This window comes from Elephas maximus, chromosome 5, assembly GCF_024166365.1.
Source record: "Elephas maximus indicus isolate mEleMax1 chromosome 5, mEleMax1 primary haplotype, whole genome shotgun sequence".
Taxonomy (NCBI): domain Eukaryota; kingdom Metazoa; phylum Chordata; class Mammalia; order Proboscidea; family Elephantidae; genus Elephas; species Elephas maximus.
In genome coordinates this window covers 135,944,153-135,959,821 of record NC_064823.1, presented here as the reverse complement: position 1 = coordinate 135,959,821, position 15,669 = coordinate 135,944,153, and the positions used below count along the sequence as shown (strand labels likewise).

At 36.9% G+C, this 15,669-nt stretch overlaps 1 protein-coding gene across 2 annotated transcripts in view; it reads left to right on the top strand.

The window, feature by feature from the left end:
- Positions 1-15,669, top strand: part of STIM2 (stromal interaction molecule 2) — a 199,926-nt gene that overhangs the window by 73,301 nt on the left and 110,956 nt on the right. For both annotated transcript variants that reach the window (XM_049886396.1, XM_049886397.1), the window contains exon 2: positions 10,456-10,586. In XM_049886396.1, coding sequence (XP_049742353.1) covers positions 10,456-10,586 — 131 coding nt within the window. The remainder of the gene's footprint in view (positions 1-10,455; positions 10,587-15,669) is intronic.

Genomic DNA, 15,669 nt, shown 5'->3' with positions numbered 1-15,669 from the left:
TCATAATGAAATGAGGGAGGTACTATCATCACCACTATTTTATAAGTTAAGAAAATGAAGCCAGAGTGTTTAAATAACTTGTCTCTAGTTCACATACCTGGTAAGTAAGAAATTTGTATGTGAATCAGACCTAGGCAGTCTGACTATAGCTTTTCTGCTCTCAGCATATATACTGTACACTGCCTGTCTTAACTAATTCACCTCTCAACCAGCTCTTCTTTCTTCTTCTTTTATGTGTTGCAGCCAGAGGAAGCAAATTAAGAGCAATATTTAAATGGACCAGAAGTTCCAAATTATATTTATATTATGGCATAGCAGTCGTCTGCTTTTAAATGACGTTGGACAAAACTGATTGGGACAGGCACTCCATCCTGGAATACTAAGAAATGGTTTTGGTGTACTTGAGGTGTCTTAATAAAGGCTTTCCAAGGAGCTTATAGTATACTTCCAAGTCTGCCAGTTTGTGTAATGTGCATCTTTACTCTGTCCTTCTCACATTAAATACAGAAGGCTTAGTGGAGGTAGGGTATCAAGAAAACAAAGTTCTCTCCCTCTCACCAGACAGCTCCACCTTTTAAAATATACTAAAAATAATTCTATAGCCCGATCAAGTTATAATACATTCTTACATGTATAAGTAACAAAATGAATTTTGATTTCCAGAGGGTGTTCACAAAAGTAATATACTCTGTCGCTTTGTTTACCAAATAGTCTACATTTTAGTAACTTTATTATTTTGAGATATATCATTATCAAAGAAAAGTAATGTAGGAAGTACAGGTATGCATGCTAGATTGTGGATGCCATTCCCAAAGTGTCCAGTGATCCCTTTCCATGGGACACATTAATGCTTCTTGGTGCTCTCAGTTCACTAGGGGATGTTTTCACCCATGTTTATAGGGCTAGGGAAGTCTTCTCAGCCAGGTCCTGGCAATATCAAAGATAGCAATACTTGTCTCTGACACTGGTGATGGTGATCCATTTATGTTCATTATACTGACACTTGAACATGGATTTGGGGACTGGAAGACTTGCTTTGAATCCCAGCTCTGTCATTTTCTGGGGGATGTGACCTTAAGCAAGTTACCCATGAGCCTCATTTCCTAATCTGAAAAATGGAGATAATACCTGCCCCACACAGGGCTGTAGGGATTAAATTATGTACATAAAATAAAATTAGTTCCTCGAATATAGTGAATATTTGCTATTAGGTGAGATCATTTTTTAAATTCATTTAACTTTATTTCTTCAGGATCAGACTGAGCATTTGTCTAGCTTTGAGTAGGGAAAAGCAAGGTGGACCTTAACAATGGTGGCAGTTGCTGCGTTTGGCTAAGCCACATTCTGTTTCAGTAGATTTCCTTTATCCTCAGTGGAAAGTGCTGCTCTTGCTCCAGAGAAAAGAAAGGAATGCTAAATGCTAAAAAGATACATCACACCATGTTTAGTGTAACACAGGGTGAGGGCACCAAGGGGAAGGAATATGTTTTTGTTGTCATTGTGTGCCCAGCACCAAGCACAGGGCCTGGCATGTTATAGACTCTCCATGTCATGTTTCAATGAATGAGTGAATTCTGTTTAGATGAGAACCATGCTGTGGTTGTGGAATGCATGATTGCACTGGTTCGTACATTTTGGGTAGCTAAGGTAGTTGCCTGTGCAGTGTTGGCAAAGGAAAATGATTTTGGTATTTTAGCAGTTGTCTTGAAACTGTTAAACTTGATTGGTTATAGGCATAGGTCTTTTGTAACTAGTATATTTTAAGAGAAATGTAGACCAGCTAATTTGAGTTGAAATGATCACTTGTGCTCTAGTTAACCTAGAAGGGAAACAACTGAGAAAGAAATGAAAAGAGATTAAGACAAGTAATAGAGTTAAGAATTCACAGCTATTCAAAGATTTCTAGGCCTTCCTTAAGTCATTTTACCAAAAGAAAGAAAATTTCATGTGTAGGGATAGACTACTCTTGCCATATCTTCAACTCCTGTGTTTTGTTTTCTTTTGCTGCTTCAACTTGGCAAAAACACCATACCGTAGAGCAGTCTTTATCATCTACCTTCTCCATTACTGGAGGCAGGGACTGCTGAGTGCTGCCTTGATTGCAGTAGCACTTCCTGACACCTGTGCCTCTCTCAGTATTGCCTGCCTCTGTCCCATTTATCTTCCGCTGTCACCAGAACCATCTTTCTGTAATGAATCTGATTGTGTTAGTTCCCTCCTTGAAATCTCTTAATAGCTTCTGGTAGTTTTCAGGACGAAAATACAAATTCCTTCGTATGGAAAACAGAGCTTGTAGAGATATGGCCCCTTGTTACCAGTCTTCCTGCCTGATCTCTTATCTCTTTTCCATATGTTCTCTGTACTCTAGACCTGTTAAAATACTTGTATTTCTCTGCTCCAGGTTCTTTTCATGCCACTGAACATATGTTTCTTCTTTCAGGCACACTTTTCTCTCCTTCCAAAGGTCATCAACTACAGATCATTTAAAACTTCCCAGAGTTACCTCCAGAAAACTGACTTCTTTTTCCCAGTCTGGGTTATGTAGCCTTCGTTCATGCTCCCATAATGCCCTGCAACTAATGTTCTCAGTGATACTAACAAAATATATTACAGGGATCTACATGCCTTCTTCCTTTTTTATCTCTTTAATACCTAATGCCTAGAAATTTGTGATTTAATTAATGTATGAAATAATAGAATTTATCAGCAGCCCCAAATATGCCTAGCTAAGTCCTGGGTATTACAAACATGTGAGAAATGTAAGAACATGGCCCTATCTGCTCTTAAGTTCAGTTGTATGGACAGAGTAACATATAAAGCAATTAGATTAATATAGCAGAAAGCGAGGACCTAGTTAGAATGATTTGAGAATAAAGATGTAATCAAAAATTTCAAAACCTTTGACATTTTATATCTGTCCTTTTCTCTTTGTTTTTCCCCTTTATACCACATTTAACATGCTATTGATTTTTTTTTTTTTATATATATATTTATCTTGTTATGGCTCTCTTCTACAGTAGAAGGTAAGTTTTATAAGGTTTTTTTTGTCTCTTTTGTTAAGGTATTTCCAGTGCCTGACACATGTAGATGATCAAAAAAAAAAAAAAAAAAAAACAAAACCCCAGTGCCGGCAAGATGCTTCTGACTAATAGCAATTCTGTAGGATAGCGTAGAACTGCCCTATAGGGTTTCCAAGGAGTGTCTGGTAAATTTGAACTGCCAGCCTTATGGTTAGCAGCCGTAGCTCTTAAGCGCTGAGCCACCAGGGCTCCAGTAGATATTTGTTGAATGGATGGTACAGGGTTTAGAGAAGGAAGTGATCATTGGGAGATGGTATTTATTAAAGACTTCATGGAGAAGTTACATCCTGAAATGGTTCTTAAAAGGTAGTGTTTTGTTAATAAGTTTTTATTAAATAATTTAAGTAAGAAATTACCAATTTTATTTTATATGAAAAATTTTCAGATCTTACGTTGCTCCTAGTTTTCTCCTACCTTATAAGGTTTGCACAGCCCTCATTGTTGACTGTCTTAGAGAGTTTAACAACAAAGCCCATTTAATCAGAATGAGTGACACTGGCCCATTTGTATGCCAGTTGCATTAAACCCTTTCATTTTACATGTTTATTGATGTTGTTGTTAGGTGCTGTTGACTTGGTTTCAACTCATAGTGACCCTGTGTGCAACAGAACGAAACACTGCCCGGTCCTGTGCCATCTTTACAATCGTTGTTATACTTGAGCCCATTATTGCAGCCACTGTGTCAGTCTATCTCATTGAGGCTATTCCTCTTTTTCAATGTCCCTCTACTTTACCAAGCATAGTGTCCTCCAGGGACTGCTCCATCCTGATAACATGTCCAAAGTATGTGAGACTTAATCTCGCCATCCTTGCTTGTAAGAAGCATTCTGGTTGTACTTTTTCCGAGACAAAATTTGTTTGTTCTTTTGGCAGTTTGTGGTATATTCAGCAACACCATAATTCAAATGCATCAATTCGTTGGTCTTCCTTATTCATCGTCCAGCTTTCCAATGCATATGAGACGATTGAATTCAAACACCATGGCTTGAGTCAGATGCACCTTAGTCTTCAACGTGACGTCTTTGCTTTTCGATGCTTTAAAGAGGCCTTTTGTAGCAGATTTGCCCAATGCAGTGCGTCTTTTGATTTCTTGACTGCTGCTTCCATGGGTGTTGATTATGGATCCAAGTAAAATGAAATCCTTGGCAACTTCAGTCTTTCTCCATTTATCATGATGTTGCTTATTGGTCCAGTTGTGAGGTTTTTTGTTTTCTTTATGTTGAGGTGTAATCCATACTGAAGTCTTTGATCTTCATCAGTATATGTTTATTAGTAAGATAAAATATGTTCAAAAGCATACATCTGCTAGAGGCAGTTACAGGTTGTATATAGATCTTCCTTACAGTGTGTGTTGTTGTGGTACCTGAGAGCTTATCTTTCACTCTGCATCCATTCAAAATAATTACCAATAAATTTGAACTTGGAAACATATAGGCGTTCTGGTTGTTTTGTGGATTAGGGATCATAATTGACCATTATGCATATAAGTTCTTAGATTTTAGCAGATCTTAATCAGCATTCTAAAAACTCGTGTATATACGTATATATAACTTATAATTGTATTTTCTACTTTTATAGAGTTTATTTTTCTCTTCTGTTTTCTTTCTTTGCAGTACTAAAGAAATTTAAATTATTCTTTGAACTAAAACTATTAAAAATGTTAAATTGCCAAAATACATTTTGGACTATAAATGGAACATGTGAAATAATAAAGATTTGCAATGGTTTTTAGAAAATAAAATTGTTAATGGGTCTGAATCACTGGCTTCTTTTCTTGCAAGTTTTTTTTTCTTTTCCTTAAGTGTAGAATTAGATATTCTTAGGCTCTTATAGGAGCCCTGGTGGCACAGTGGTTAAGAGGTATGGCTGCTAACCGAAGGGTCGGCAGTTCAAATCCACCAGCTGCTCCGTGGAAACCCTATGGAACAAGCTCTACTCTGTCTTATAGGGCCGCTATGAATTGGAATTGACTCAATAACAATCGGTTTGGTATTTTCTTTTTTTTTTTGCTTTAGGCTCTTAAAGCTGCAATAGACCTTAGTGAGCATCTAGTTTACTCACTTTATTTTAGAGATGAGGTAACCAAGACACAGGACAAGTGATTTGTCCACTGTCAGACAGTTAATTCTTAACAGGACTAGAGCTATATAATAGACTTTTAACTATTGTTGAAGAGACAACCAAACTGGTTAACTCCTCTATTTTACTAACCACAGTAAACTTTTCTAGAAACACATGTATTCTTTTTTTTTTTAACAATTTTTATTGTGCTTTAAGTGAAAGTTTACAAATCAAGTCAGTCTGTCACATATAAGCTTATATACACCTTACTCCATACTCCCACTTACTCTCCCCCTAATGAGTCAGCCCGCTCCCTCCTTCCCGTCTCTCGTTTCGTGATGATTTTGCCAGTTTCTAACCCTCTCTACCCTCCTATCTCCCCTCCAGACAGGAGGTGCCAACACAGTCTCAAGTGTCCACCTGATACAAGTAGCTCACTCTTCGTCAGCATCTCTCTCCAACCCATTGTCCAGTCCCTTCCATGTCTGATGAGTTGTCTTCGGGAATGGTTCCTGTCCTGGGCCAACAGAAGGTTTGGGGACCATGACCGCCGGGATTCCTCTAGTCTCAGTCAGACCATTAAGTCTGGTCTTTTTATGAGAATTTGTAGTCTGCATCCCACTGTTCTCCTACTCCCTCAGGGGTTCTCTGTTGTGTTCCCTGTCAGGGCAGTCATCGGTTGTGGCTGGGCACCATCTAATTCTTCTGGTCTCAGGATGATGTAAGTCTCTAGTTCATGTGGCCCTTTCTGTCTCTTGGGCTCATAGTTACCGTGTGACCTTGGTGTTCTTCCTTCTCCTTTGATCCAGGTGGGTTGAGACCAATTGATGCATCTTAGATGGCCGCTTGTTAGCATTTAAGACCCCAGACGCCACATTTCAAAGTGGAATGCAGAATGTTTTCATAATAGAATTATTTTGCCAATTGACTTAGAAGTCCCCTTAAGCCATAGTCCCCAAACCCCCGCCCTTGCTCCGCTGACCTTTGAAGCATTCAGTTTATCCCGGAAACTTCTTTGCTTTTGGTCCAGTCCAGTTGAGCTGACCTTCCGTGTATTGAGTATTATCCTTCCCTTCACCTAAAGTAGTTCTTATCTACTAACTAATCAGTAAATAACCCTCTCCCACCCTCCCTCCCTCCCCCCCCCGTAACCACAAAAGTATGTGTTCTTCTCAGTTTATAATATTTCTCAAGATCTTGTAATAGTGGTCTTATACAATATTTGTCCTTTTGCTTCTGACTAATTTCGCTGAGCATAATGCCTTCCAGGTTCCTCCATGTTATGAAATGTTCCACAGATTCGTCACGGTTCTTTATCGATGCGTAGTATTCCATTATGTGAATATACCGTAATTTATTTAACCATTCATCCGTTGATGGACACCTTAGTTGCTTCCAGCTTTTTGCTATTTGTAAACAGAGCTGCAATAAACATGGGTGTGCATATATCTGTTCATGTAAAGGCTCTTATTTCTCTAGGGTATATTCTGAGGAGTGGGATTTCTGGGTTGTATGGTAGTTCTATTTCTAACTTTTTAAGAAAACGCCAGATAGATTTCCAAAGTGAATGTACCATTTTACATTCCCACCAGCAGTGTATAAGAGTTCCAATCTCTCCGCAGCCTCTCCAACATTTATTATTTTGTGTTTTTTGGATTAATGCCAGCCTTGTTGGAGTGAGATGGAATCTCATCGTAGTTTTAATTTGCATTTCTCTGATGGGCAATGATCGAGAGCATTTTCTCATGTATCTGTTAGCTGCCTGAATATCTTCTTTAGTGAAGTGTGTGTTCATATCCTTTGCCCACTGTTTGAGTGGGTTGTTTGTCTTTTTATAGTTGAGTTTTAACAGAATCATATAGATTTTAGAGATCAGGCGCTGGTTGGAGATGTCATAGCTGAAAATTCTTTCCCAATCTGTAGGTGGTCTTTTTACTCTTTTGGTGAAGTCTTTAGATGAGCATAGGTGTTTGATTTTTAGGAGCTCCCAGCTATCTGGTTTCTCTTTGTCATTTTGGGCAATGTTTTGTATTCTGTTTATGCCTTGTGTTAGGGCTCCTAACGTTGTCTCTATTTTTTCTTCCACGATCTTTATCGTTTTAGTCTTTATGTTTAGGTCTTTGATCCACTTGGAGTTAGTTTTTGTGCATGGTGTGAGGTATGGGTCCTGTTTCATTTTTTTGCAAATGGATATCCAGTTATGCCAGCACCATTTGTTAAAAAGACTATCTTTTCCCCAATTAACTGACACTGGACCTTTGTCAAATATCAGCTGCTCATATGTGGATGGATTTATATCTGGGTTCTCAATTCTGTTCCATTGGTCTATGTGCCTGTTGTTGTACCAGTACCAGGCTGTTTTGACTAATGTGGCTGTATAATACGTTCTGAAATCAGGTAGAGTGAGGCCTCCCACTTTGTTCTTCTGTTTCAGTAATGCTTTGCTTATCTGGGGCTTCTTTCCCTTCCGTATGAAGTTGGTGATTTGTTTCTCCATCATATTAAAAAATATCATTGGAATTTGGATCGGAAGTGCATTGTATGTATAGATGGCTTTTGGTAGAATAGACATTTTTACTATGTTAAGTCTTCCTATCCATGAGCAGGGTATGTTTTTCCACTTACGTAGGTCCTTTTTAGTTTCTCGCAGTAGTACTTTGTAGTTTTCCTTGTATAGGTCTTTTACATCTTTGGTAAGATTTATTCCTAAGTATTTTATCTTCTTGGGGGCTACTGTGAATGGTACTGATTTGGTGATTTCCTCCTCGATGTTCTTTTTGTTGATGTAGAGGAATCCAAGTGATTTTTGTATGTTTATCTTATAACCTGAGACTCTGCCAAACTCTTGTGTTAGTTTCAGTAGTTTTCTGGAGGATTCCTTAGGGTTTTCTGTGTATAAGATCATGTCATCTGCAAATAGAGATAATTTTACTTCCTCCTTGCCAGTCTGGATGCCCTTTATTTCTTTGTCTAGCGTAATTGCTCTGGCTACGACCTCTAGCACAATGTTGAATAAGAGCGGTGATAAAGGGAATCCTTGTCTGGTTCCCGTTCTCAAGGGAAATGCTTTCAGGCTCTCTCCATTTAGGGTGATGTTGGCTGTTGCCTTTGTATAGGTACACTGTATTATGTTGAGGAATTTTCCTTCTATTCCTATTTTGCTGAGAGTTTTTGTCATAAATGGGTGTTGGCCTTTGTCAAATGCCTTTTCTGCATCAATTGATAAGATCATGTGGTTTTTGTCTTTTGTTTTATTTATGTGGTGGATTACATTAATGGTTTTTCTAATATTAAACCAACCTTGCATAAAAAAATAAATCCCACTTGGTCGTGGTGGATTATTTTTTTGATATGTTGTTGAATTCTACTGGCTAGAATTTTGTTGAGGATTTTTACATGTATGTTCATGAGGGATATAGGTCTGTAATTTTCTTTTTTTGTGGTGGCTTTACCTGGTTTTGGTATCAGGGATATGGTGGCTTCATAGAATGAGTTAGGTAGTATTCCATCATTTTCTATGCTTTGAAACACCTTTAGTAGTAGTGGTGTTAACTCTTCTCTGAAAGTTTGGTAGAACTCTGCAGTGAAGCCATCCGGGCCAGGGCTTTTTTTTGTTGGGAGTGTTTTGATTACCTTTTCAATCTCTTTTTTTGTTATGGGTCTATTTAGTAGTTCTACTTCTGATTGTGTTAGTTTAGGTAGGTAGTGTTTTTCTCCGAATTCATTTCTTCTAGGTTTTCAAATTTGGTAAGAGTATAATTTTTCGTAATAATCTGATATGATTCTTTTAATTTCAGTTGGGTCTGTTGTGATGTGGCCCATCTCGTTTCTTACTTGGGTTATTTGTTTCATTTCCTGTATTTCTTTAGTCAGTCTGGCCAATGGGTTATCAATTCTGTTAATTTTTTTTTGGCTTTGTTAATTCTTTCAATTGTTTTTCTGTTCTCTAATTCATTTAGTTCAGCTCTAATTTTTATTATTTGTTTTCTTCTGGTGCCTAATGGATTCTTTTGTTGCTCACTTTCTATTTGTTCAGGTTGTAGAGACAGTTCTCTGATTTTGGCTCACTCTTCTTTTTGTATGGGTGCATTTATCAGTATAAATTGACCTCTGAGCACTGCTTTTGCTGTGTCCCAGAGGTTTTGATAGGAAGCGTTTTCGTTCTCGTTGCATTCTATGAATTTATTTATTCCATCCTTAATGTCTTCTCTAACCCAGTCTTTTTTCAGCAGGGTATTGTTCAGTTTCCAAGTATTTGATTTCTTTTCCCTAATTTTTCTGTTATTGAGTTCCAGTTTTGTGGCCTTGTGGTCTGAGAAGATGCTTTGTAATATTTCGATGTTTTGGATTCTGCAAAGGTTTGTTTTATGACCTAATATGTGGTCTATTCTAGAGAATGTAGAAACACATGTATTCTGATGGCGTTTTACAAGGATATTGTGTTAGTCACCTAGTAAAAGTAAGTTCTTGGAACTTGTTAGTCTGCGAGTCAGCCAGATTATGGGTGTTTGTAAAGCTTTGGCAATATTTTTCCCTTTTGGTGTATAGGCTGTTTACTAGTTGGGTCAACAAGAGGTAATTTTCATCAATCTGATTTTAAGCCACGGAAGACTCACATTCTTTCTAAATTGTTAGGTTTTACAAACTGAATGTGAGGATTCACGCTTCCTTTTAGAACATTTTCCATAAGAAAAGGTTTAACCAATATATGTATGTCAAGGAAAACCTGAGGAACAAGATTACAAAAAAAAAAAAAAAACAGTTGTTTTCTTTTTTTTCCTTGTTGAACCTAAGAAGTTTCGTATTAAAAAAAGGTCATGTAAGTGTACTTTTAGATTCTTTTCAGTAGAAAAATGAAATGTTTTTAAGGGTCATGTGAATAGTCTCCATTTTCTTTTCTTATATTCTTTGTGGTATTTTTCTATGACCTACATTTTAATTGAATTATACAAAAGTAGGACCTTGTATTCTGTAATTCTTGTGCCCTCCCTGGGGGCGGGGTCATTTGTTTTTTAAGGGGGAATATTTAGTAAATATAATGGGTTAAGTAAGAAGAAAATAGTTAAAGATGTGGAAGAATATGGACAACTTGAGTTAGTACTTGTGTTAACGCCTTAATTTTATTGAATTATTTTCTTCAATTGTGTCTATATTATGCTCTTGATGTGAAGAATATCCTGCTAGACATTTTAAAGCTTCTTAGCTTGATTTAGTCTGAAGTTTAAATTTGTTGGTTTTCCTTTAAATTATATTCTTTAATTAAAGCCTGTGTTTTGGTGTGGCAAGTTAGTAACTGCCCTTTGTTCTATTTCAGATCCCTGCTTGTCACTGAGTCCACCGTGCTTTACAGAAGAAGATAGATTTAGTCTGGAAGCTCTTCAAACAATACATAAACAAATGGATGATGACAAAGATGGCGGGATTGAAGTTGATGAAAGTGATGAAGTAGGTGCAAGAACTTTTCCCCTATAATTTTCTTTAAGATGCTCAGAATGACTCAGTTTTTAGTCTTAAAATTTTCTATTATTTCTCATATGACTCAACGCCCTCATCTTTAACATCTTTAGTTTTTCTCATTATGTTTTAATTTTATCCCCTCTATTTGCATGTTTTTTTTTTTCATATGCATACAAGTCTCTTTCTAGCTTTATAAGAATCCCTGAAGATTCTCTTGTTCTTCAAACACATACCCTATTCTGACTCTATCAGTTGTCTGTTGCTGCTTTACAAACCATCCCAAAATTTAGTGGCTTAAAACAGCAACAGTTTAATATAGCTCCTGTTCTGTGACTTGACTGAATTAAGCTGGGATGTTTTTCTGTTCTATTTGGCATGGACTACATTCATTTGGGAGCTCTGATGGGGCTAGAATATTTAAGATGGTCTCTTATCTATCAGGGTCTTTCTCCACACATCATCTCATATTTCAGGAGTCTAGCTCAAGCTTCGTTACAGAGTGGTGACTAGCTTCCAAGTGGTAGTGTTCCAAGAAGACTAGTTCCAGTGTGCAAGTGCTTATCATGCCCCTGCTTGCCAATGGTTGCTAGTATCAGATTTGCCAAAGCAAACTGCTTGGCCAAGTGCAAAGCCTATGTGGGAGAGAATTATACAAGGGCAAGATACCAGGAGATGTGGTTCATGGGAGGCCGCTAGTGTAATAATCCACTGTACTCACTGTCTTTATTTCTTAAACATTCCCATCTTTCTTCTGGTCTGGTTTCCCCCTGATTTTCTCTGTGGAAGTTGTTTTCTTTATTTGGCAGTGGTCCCGCTTTCACCAAATCCTCTAGTCATTTTTTCAGGCCTCTTCAAATCTCTTCATATATCAGAAACCAAATTCCAGCTCTCCTCTTTTACATCCCTTGCTTTTCGATGGCATTTCTGAAGGCACTTCTCATTATTTTTTATTCTTCTAAATCAGACTTGGCAGATTTTCTGAAAAGGGCCATATAGTAAATATTTTAGGTTTTGCAGGCCTTATGGTCTTTCTTTTAACTACTCAGCTCTGCCGTTGTAGTGCAAAGCATCCATAGACAGTATGTGTCTATGGGCTTGACTGTGTTCTAATAAAACTGCTTACAGAAATAGAGTTGGCCGGATTTGGCCTGCAGGCTGTAGTTTGCTGACCCCTGTAAATCTGTGTTCCTAAAATTTATCCCTTTTTCTTTCCTTCTCACTATCTCTTCTTTGCTTTAGTTATTTGCTTACTCTATTTTGATTTAGATATTTATTACTTTAGATTACTGCCTCTTAAGTTTTCCCTCTAATCCATCACGCACGCATATCACTTTGAAAGTTTTTCTCTAGCTAAGAAACTTAACAGTGATTTCTAATTGCTTGTTAGATCACATATTAAGTCTTCAGTCTTATATTTAACGTCTCTGCATTGATTTCTTCTTACTGAGACAATCTCTTCTCCTTGTGGTTAAAATCATTTTGGTTAGAGTTCAGTGACAGTGATACCAGCATCATGGCTTTTAGTTCTAAATAGTCTAGTTTATTTCATTCATTTTAGAACCACAGACTATGCGATAATCTTATCTTGCAATTAAAAAAATATTTGACGTATTTAGATATATTTTTTTGGTCTTAAGGAAGAATGGGTGAAGTGAAATAAATTAGTTATCAAGAGTTTTACTGTCAGTGTAAACCAGTGTAAACTAGTTGTTATTTGTTGTGGGCCGCTTTATTATATTGAGTAGATAATTCCTTCTGTAAACATCATTGCCATCATTCTCTATCGATACACACATGCACGCACACATACAAGATCAAGCTATAAGGTTACTTTTTAGTGAAAATAATCTGGATTATTAGAGATGAATTATTCTTTCTAATCCTCCACAAAGGTTTTAAGTGGTTATGCGTGGCCATCTAAGATACTTCACTGGTCCCACATCATCTGGATTAAGGGAGAATGAGGAAAACCAAAGACACAAGGGAAAGATTAGTCCAAAGGACTAATGGACCACAACTGCCACAGCCTCCACCAGACTGAGTCCAGCACAAGTAGGTGGTGCATGGCTACCACCACTAGTTGTTCTGATAGGGAGGAATCGCAATAGAGGGTCCCAGACACAGCTGGAGAAAAATGTAGAACAAAATTCTGTCTCACAAAAAAAGACCAGACTTACTGGTCTGGCAGAGACTAAAGAAACCCTGAGAGCATGGCCCCCAGACACCCTTCTAACTCAGTACTGGTTTACCCTTCCACCGAAGATTAGACAGGCCTGTAAAACAAAATGAAACTAAAGGGGCGTACCAGCCCAGGGACAAGGATGAAAAGGCAGAAGGGGATAGGAATGCTGGTAATGTGGAACCCGAGGCTGAGAAGGAGAGAAGGTTGACATGTGAAGGGGTTGGCAACGAATGTCACAAAACAAAAAAAAATGTGTGTTAATTATTTAATGAGAAACTAATTTACTCTGTAAACCTTCATCTAAAGTACAATAAAATATTTTGTTTTTAAGTGGTTTATTTAGGTTGTCAGTATAGATATTTAAGAATTTGAATATTAAATAAATTATGGTGTAAACAGACTTTGTTAGCACATTTGATACCCTTTGTAGAGGTAAATTTTTCTCTAGCATGAGTAGATTTTCTAAAATTATTGTTGTGCCTTTTCTTTGTTATTTACGGTATGACAGTATTAGTTCTTTTTAAGAAATTTCCATGTCAACTCTGAGCATGTATAGTATTTAGTATGAATGCCCTGTGCGGTTTGATAATTTGTTTCTCGCAATTAAGTTGGAGACAGCTTTTAACATTAGACCTTGTAGTTGTGATTGTTGCTAGGTGCTGTCGAGTTGGTTTCAACTCATAGTGACCCTTTGTCCAACAGAATGAAACACTGCCTGGTCTTGTGCCATCCTCACAATTGTTGCTGTGTTTGAGCCCATTGTTGCACCGACTGTGTCAATCCATCTCAGTGAGGATCTTCCTCTTTTTCCCTGACCCTCATCTTTATGAACCATGATGTCCTTCTTCAGGGACTGGTCCCTCCTGATAACATGTCCAAAGTATGTGAGACAAATCTCACCATCCTTGCTTCTAAGGAGCATTCTGGCTGTACTTCTTCCAACACACATTTGTTTGTTCTTCTGACAGTCCATGGTATATTCAGTATTCTTTGCCAACACCGTAATTCAGATGCATCAATTCTTCTTTGATCTTCCTTATTCCTCGTCCAGCTTTTTCACATGCCTATGAGGCGATTGAAAATACCATGACTTGGGTCAGGCACACCTTAGTCCTCAAAGTGAAATCTTTGCTTTTTAACACTTTAAAGAGGTCTTTTGCAGCACATTTGCCCAATGCAACAGGTCATTTGATTTCTTAACTACTGCTTTCTATGGGCATTGATTGTGGATCCAAGTAAAATGAAATCCTTGACAACTTTAATCTCTTCTCCATTTATCATGATGTTGCTTACTGGTCTGGTTGTTAGGATTTTTGTTTTCTTTATGTTGAGGTGTAGTCCACACTGAAGGCTGTGGTCTTTGGCCTTCATCAGTAGGTGCTTCAAGTACAGTATAGAAAGGAGTAACAGTAAAGCTCATTTTTAACTAATTACAGTGATGGTGCTGTTTTCCTTTGATTTTGATATTAGTCACTAGGACCTAATCATTGCCTCGCATTGTTTTAGATTAGGAAACATAATACAGGTAGTCCCTGAATTACGAATGAGTTCTGTTCCTAAGTATGTCTTTAAGTCAAAATTCTAAGTCAGAACAGTTACTTATGGTTTATATCTAACGTCACTTAGTCAAATATTTGTCTTAGTGTATAGTGTGTAGTGTACCTTTCTATGCATTAAAAAACATGTAAAGAAACAGTTCCAGATAAACTAAAACATCTTTAACATAATACAGTAGTAATAATAATAATGTTTTCATACATATCTCAAAGTAGTGCCCATGTGTTATTACGAGCCATTGTACCTACCTCAAAATTTTAATGAAATAGACTTTATGGAGAGTTGGTTTGTAACTGTGGGCTGTATGTAAGTTAGACGTTCATAACCTTTTGGCAGGGGGAGAGAGGTGGGATTGAGGGAACATACATAGTTGACTTTAAGAGATTTAGTATTCTGAAATGTTTGGAAAAATTAGAGTACGGTTTTACTTTTTAAAGCTGGCATAGTTTTAGATAGCTGTGTTTCAGAAGTTACAAATTAACTTATTGAGGTTGGTTAATATTGGGCCTAGAATAAGGGCTAGATTCTTTATTTTATAATTTACATAATAAAAATTATATTATTAATTGCCAGTAGGTGCTTGAATAGGTGCTATTATAAATTTCTGTCAAATTATAAATATCGCAAAGATATTTAAATCTGAAAAAAAAAAAAAAACCAGAAATTTGCATTTTACTTAACAATTAAAAATGCCTGCAAAGGAAAGATCTGTTAAAATTGTTTTTGTAAAATATGGACAGAAAGGGTATTAAGTGAGCTTATGCAGATATTTGGCAGCCTGTCTGAACCTATTTGATTGCATAATAGGTCTTAGAATTACAATTTTTTTCCTTCATCATCAGATAGTAAATGATCACATGTGTGAATGATCACACGTGCTATCATTATCAGTGTGCCAAACACATTAGGCATGCATGGCTGTGTAATTTATATTTCAGTAGAAGGCTTGTTGAAACTTTAAATTTCAGTGGAATTCTAAGCCTTTGGTAATAAGCTAGAACTAAAAACTTATGTTTAAGAGGTAGAGGTTAGAAAGATATCAGTGATAACTGAACTTCGACATTTAAAAGCTGAAAAGAATATCTTTCACTCTGTATTCTAATATTAATATTTAAAAGCAAATACAGCATGCCATTTTTTTTACAAGATATGTTATTGTATAGCAAAATAGGTACCCATTCAACAATTCTATGCCATTATGCTTTGTCAGTACTTAAGAGAATCTAGAAATGTGCTGTCTAGTACAGTAGCGCAGTAGAGACTAGACACATTTGACTCTTGAGCCCTTGTAATTGAAGTGTGGTATAAAATACACTTTGGATTTTAAAGTTT